This window comes from Dunckerocampus dactyliophorus, chromosome 10 (assembly GCF_027744805.1).
Source record: "Dunckerocampus dactyliophorus isolate RoL2022-P2 chromosome 10, RoL_Ddac_1.1, whole genome shotgun sequence".
Lineage (NCBI taxonomy): Eukaryota > Metazoa > Chordata > Actinopteri > Syngnathiformes > Syngnathidae > Dunckerocampus > Dunckerocampus dactyliophorus.
The window spans coordinates 5,925,921-5,932,269 of record NC_072828.1 but is presented as its reverse complement, the minus strand read 5'-3'; the positions used below and the strand labels follow the sequence as shown (position 1 = coordinate 5,932,269).

Here is a 6,349-nt window from a genome sequence, read left to right as displayed (position 1 = left end):
AGCCAAGCAGGCTTCATTAGTTCATGGTCAATGACTCGATAGGACAGCTCCAGCATTTTTAAATAAAGTTGCCACGGAAGTGTGTTGTCCCATTCCATCTTAAATGTGCTCTACTCAGACTAGAGCTGTCCTAGCTAGTATTTTTCAGCAAGTGTCAGAGGTGGCACAGTCGTATCTTGGAAGTGGATAGTTTAAAAGTGCTCTATTCAGGCTAAAGCTGTCCTGTCTAGTATTTTTCTGAGGTGCCAAAATAGTTATCATATTTTTCAACCTTCTAAAAGAGGTGCCACACTAGTGTAGTGGAAATATGTTGCTGGAATTTGGTCAGTTTAAAAGTGCTCCATTCAGGCTAAAGCTGTCCTATCTAGTACTTAACAGCATTTTAAAAAAGGGGTCAAGAGATGCCACAATTGCGTATTGAAAGTGTGTTGTCCTTGATGCTGGAACTTTAAACTGTGCTCTTTTCAGATTAGAGCTGTCCTATCTAGTCTTTGAGCATGAACAGATGAAGCCTGCCTGAATGAGAGGCAAAACGTCTTGTAAGACAACCTGAACAGTAGAGGGCAGAGGGCAGGGTTTGCCTACTTTGTGTAAGACCAATAACATGGAGTATACATACAGTGCCTATCATAAGTATTCACCCCCTTTGATGGTTTACCCTTTTGTTGCTTTCGTAAATCAATCATGGTCAATTAAATTTAGCTTTTTAAAAAAATATATTGGAAAAAAAACTCTTAATGTCAAAGTGAAAACAGATTTCTATAAAGTAATGTTAATGAAAGAAAATTATATAAATGAAAATAATTGTTTGCATAATTATTCACCCCCTTCAAGTCAGTATTTAGCAGATGCACCTTTGGCTGCAATCACAGCAGTGAGTCTGTGTGGATACTGTAGGTCTCAATCAGTCTTGCACATCTGCCCACTGCAGTTTTGCTCCATTCTTTGCAAAACTGCTCAAGCTCTGTCAGGTTGCGCGGGTATCAGGCATGAACAGCCCTTTTCAAATCCAGCCACAAATTCTCTATTGGATTGAGGTCTGGGCTTTGACTCGGCCACTCCAGAACATTTACCTGCGTCTTTTTTAACCATTCCTGTGTAGCTTTTGCAGTATGTTTTGGATCGTTGTCTTGCTGGAAAATAAATCTTCTCCCAAGACGTAGTTCTCTTGAAAAAGATTGTCCCCCAGGAATTCAGTGTATTTTGCAGCATTCATTCTGCCGTCTATCTTTACAAGCCATCCAGGTCCAGTTGCTGAGAAACATCTCCACAGCATGATGCTGCCACCACCATGCTTCACAGTGGGGATGGTGTCTTTTTGGTGATGTGCAGTGTTTGGTTTGCGCCAAACATGACGTCTTGTCTGATGGCCAAAAAGCTCAATTTTGGTCTCATCAGACCAAAGAATCTTCTTCCACTTGACCATGGAGTCTTCCACGTGCTTTTTGGCAAACTCTAGTCGAGATCTACTCCTACTTGCACGGTCACTCAGTTTACGAGGGCGGCCTGATCTAGGCAGATTCACACAAGCGCCATATTCCTTCCATTGAAGATTGATTTCACTAAACTCCGAGGGATGTTCAGTGCCTTGGAAATTTTTTTGTAACCATCCCCTGAATTGTACTTCTCAATAACCCTTTCTCTGAGTTGCTGAGAGTGTTCTTCTGTCTTCATGGTGTAACGGTAGCCAGGAATACTGATCAGCCACTCTCTGGACCCTTCATTGTGAGACTACTGGCAACAATTTGATGGACCTCTATTGAATTAGACCATTAAATTAAAAAGGGGGTGAATAATTATGCAAACAATTATTTTCATTTATATAATTTTCTTTCATTAACATTACTTTATAGAAATCTGTTGTCACTTTGACATTAAAGAGTTTTTTTTCTTTTACAATATTTTTTGTGAAAAAAGCTAAATTTTATTGACCATGATTGACTTATGAAAGCAACAAAAGGGTAAACCATCAAAGGGGGTGAATACTTATGATAGGCACTGTACTGTAAGATTGCGCAACACCACCACCCACCTCTAAGACGGCGTCTTCTGGAAGGTCTGTGCAGTGGACGGCGTTCTTGACTTTGTCCGTGCCATAAAGAGCACGCAGCGTGGTAGGACGAAGGTGGCGCGCGATCTCCTGCGGAGGGAATGATAAGTTTACTCCCGATAGGGACGCCTGCACCACGAATGAGATCTAATGCAAGAAAAGCATGTTTTTACAAACTGGACAGTTATAGGCCAAAGGCAAAAAAACAAAAACAAAAACTTGCACCAAATTGTACACCGGCCCTGATACCACTTTCTGTATATTGTCTACTTCTAAATTGATAAACTCATTACTGTCCATAGTTACTTGCAAATGTCTTATATTCATGTACACAACTGATTTAAAACGCTACAAAATAAGGTTGTCATATCCTGTTGTGTTACATAAGCGAGGGGAAAATAGCACGCTTTAATGCCAAGATGACAACTAGTGACAAGAAATATTATAAGGTCCCACTTTGAAGTCATTTGAGTCTCCACTGGAACTCATTTTTCCTACTGACCTTCAACTGAGCACCGGTAAATACTGTTAGTACATTGAATCATTGAATCAGCGAGGTGTTGGAGACCAGAGAGTGTGTGCGTGTGTGAGAGACAATGTTGATGTAAATGGTTTAGTGTTTATCTGTGTGTGTGTGTGTGTGTGTGTGTGTGTGAGGTCAAATGTCAACATCACAAGAAGGCGCCTTTGTTGTAGGACACAATGAAGGACGTAAGCCAAGGTCGACTGGTGTTCCTGCGTTTGTGCGGCTATGTGACTTCCTGCTTGACACGGTCTGGATTCGCAGATGACACGCCTATTTTCTGACTTAACATGATCTTTTTCCTCAACGGCGTCACATGGTCGGCTTTCCACAACTCAGCGATTGCAGTGTGTCCTTTCAGGTTTCCTCTCCTGCCAAAAACCCGTCATCTATCAGGCGTGTGTGAATCACTTCTTCTTCTCCTCTTCTTGTCCCGCCTCCCCCACCCCTCCCCCGGTGGGAGGGTTTTCATTTCCTGGAGGCGCAAAGTGGCCGAGCGAGGCCTGCTGTGACCTTCACGGAAGGACACACGCTTAGGATGCTGCCTGTGGAATGTCTGACGCGTGCCGCCATGTTGGAACTGTACCAACAGTACTACCTTCAGAGAGGTGTTCTTTTAAAGGTCCCCTATTCTGACTTTTTAATGATGTTTAACGTGTTGGTGAGCACCAAAACGTGATAAAAAGCTGTCATCTCCCTCACCTGACAAGAGGCTCGCTTATCAAGTTCCTAATGAACACGGTACCACCTCAGACGCCAAACCAAAAGAAAAAAAAAACAAAAAAACAGGCTTTGTTACAAATCTTAAAATAAAACTGTGACGCCTACCAGTCAGCTCCAGACGTGTGAGGTGTACGTTTGATCGTTTAGAACAGGCTAACCTCGCATGATGTTAGAATGTAATGTTAGCATTGTAGGACGACATAGCTGTGCAACTGTTGCTAACGTGGCTGTGGGCTGTGGGGCCAAGGCCGAAATGATTAGGGTTGGGCATCGAGCCTCGAGCATCGATGGGAACCGGGACTAACATTCCAATTCTCCCGGGATCGTTCAAATATTTTTATTTTGATAAAAAAGCTGCAAACACCAACACAGAAGACGTCAATGAGCACCAGCAAAGAAGAAGCGGCTAAAAAGTTTGGCTCAACTTCATAAAAAAGAGCGTTCGGCTCACTGCACTGCGGATGCTCTGACTGATCGGCTGCCGATCGGTATCGGCCGGTTTCTGTGAAAAAGCACACGATGGGCATATGCCAATAAATGCTTTTCAACGGCGATTACAAAAGCCGATCACCTGTGACTCGTACTATTGCGGCCCGTAGTGATTCCTGTGTGCAGTGTAGTGTCTTGCCCTAACTAACGTCTTGGCCAGCGTCTTCCTCCCACTTCCCTTCATACTGCGCAGGCGTGCCAAAACAAACATGTCTGCCATGTGGACAGTACCTGCCAACACATGCCATCAAAAATATCTCGCAGGTGTAGCACGTTAAAGGGCACCTATTATGCTTTTCCTCTTTTCGGACCTATGAATGTTGTTACAATGTTGTTTTCTCGATGCCAACACGTCAGATAACGAGGTTTGCGCATTTGGAAGTGAGCCCTGAAAGCAGTTTTGGATAACACCGAGTTCCACCGACAACAACGCAACGCTGACTTCCTTATATGGGCACGCCCAGCACCCCTGTTCTGCTTCGCTCTGTTCACACTGTCAGCACGTCGAGCAGTGGCTCCCAGGAAATGTTTGTTGGGGTGCGCCTAAAGAGGCAAGCATCAGGCAGAAGTGGTTGGAGTTGCTGATTCCCGGCCAGCAAGAGAAACACTGTTGCTGATGTCCGACGCCTTTCCAACGTTACTTAGTCGTGTTGAAGAGTCAGAAGAGCAAGCTGTAAGTGACACTCGATCAGTGTCCTAACTGTGTTTATTTTGTGTCAGTAATCAGACAAAAGGGGTTTGGCAGATGTCCGGAAGTCCTCGGCAGCGCTCGGGAGTGTGACCAATCACAGCGGAGTGGGCTCGGCGGGAGGCGTATCTGGAGAAGGGCCGGGGGTGGAGTAAATTCCACAGACCGTTTGGGTGGTAGGCAGAAAACACTGCAGGAAGAGGTGCAGAGAACTCAATACAAAGGCCCGAAAATGAGTCTAATAGGTAAGAAAGGTAAAAGCTTTAATTTAATACGGCATTTGAAGAACAAACCCTTGACGAGTATGATGAGTACGGTGCAGCCAAAACGGTAGACAACATTCGGCCGTATGTGCGTGACGGCCAGAATACTAAGCTGATAACCCGAAAAATAATCACATTCATCAGACGAGATGAGAGGTGGAAGACACTGGGTTCGCCAACTGCTCTCTCACTTGGAGCCCACCTACGTGCTACTGGAAGTCCTGCTAGCGCTCCACCATATGTTGTGTGTCGTTTTTTTTTTGGAAAAAGAGTACCTGAAGGGGTCTGATTATTCGCTAAACATGAGTTAATAAGTTGGGATCCCACAATCGCGCTTCTTGGAGACGCAATCGGTTTGAGGTCATTAGGGTTTAAGTAAAACTGCAATCAGCAATCCTTACGTAAAAAGCTAACAATGCACGTCATGGGACACACCTACTTCGACTATAAAGCCCTCTACAAAACCTTTTACGTTTTATCTTTTTATATATGGACAATTTAGAGTCTCCAATTAATATTATTAAAAATATGCATGTTTTTGGAATGTGGGAGGGAACAGGAGTATCCGGAGAAAACCCACGCATGCACGGGGTGACAAACTCCACACGCGGAGAAACCCAGGTCTTCCCGATCTCCTAACCACTCGGCCACCGTGCGGCCCATTTCATATACAGCCATGGAAAAAATTATTTCTTGTTCGTTTTAATGCCTGATACAACTAAAGGTACCTTTGTTTGGACAAATATAACAATGACAACAAAAATAGCTCATAAGAGTTCCATTTTTTGGCAGTACAATGCTATAGCTAATCATGTAAGAACTTAAGTGATTTTGGTTATTACCAAGAAAACCATGGAAGTTGCTAGATATCAGCTCTTCAATTCAACTCTTATGAGCTATATTTGTTATCATCATCATATTTGTCCAAACAAATGTACCTTTAGTTGTACCAGGCATTAAAATGGATCAGTAAACTGAAGAAACAAGGGTCTAATCATTTTATCCATGAATGTACAGTATATGCTGTGATCATGCAGTAACAGGTACATACATGATACATGTGATACTTACAGTATTTTGCCTTATTTTGATCATTTTAAACATACCGAAACGTCTTTCCTTGGTGCATTGATTTCACATTGCCCGTAGTAAATAACGCTACTTCAGTCAACAGCAGCAGCATAGAAACAGCGTGTTTGCTGTTACTAATCATGGCAGACTTCGGGAGAGCCGCCGCCGCCGCCGCCAACTACTTTTGGACAAATGAGGAACCAGAACCTTATCTCTTTTATCCTGAATATATGGAGGATGAGTTACAGGTTATCAGGTTAGCTCCTTCAGCACAAGTGCTAAATGCGTCATGGTTAACGGTATAATGAAAACAGTCACTTACAATGTCCGCTCTCATTGTGATGGGTGTGTCTTTCAGAGCAGCTCCACATTGAGCTGGTACATTTAGCATAGTCCTCAGGTAAAAAATGCTGACAGCGAACGAGCATCTCGCTGAGTCTTCGTAGCGATGTCGCCGGGTCTAAGTTGACAGCCAGTATCCACTGTTTCAGTCTGTCCCGTTGTTTAGTTGGTAGCGTGCAGAATGTCAAAGTTGACCAACT

At 43.6% G+C, this 6,349-nt stretch overlaps 1 protein-coding gene across 1 annotated transcript in view; it reads right to left on the bottom strand.

Moving 5' to 3' along the window:
- Positions 1 to 6,349, bottom strand: part of nme7 (NME/NM23 family member 7) — a 35,915-nt gene that overhangs the window by 4,473 nt on the left and 25,093 nt on the right. Inside the window, exon 11 of the mRNA XM_054788695.1 lies at positions 2,033 to 2,140. Within this exon, the coding sequence (XP_054644670.1) occupies positions 2,033 to 2,140 (108 nt within the window). The remainder of the gene's footprint in view (positions 1 to 2,032; positions 2,141 to 6,349) is intronic.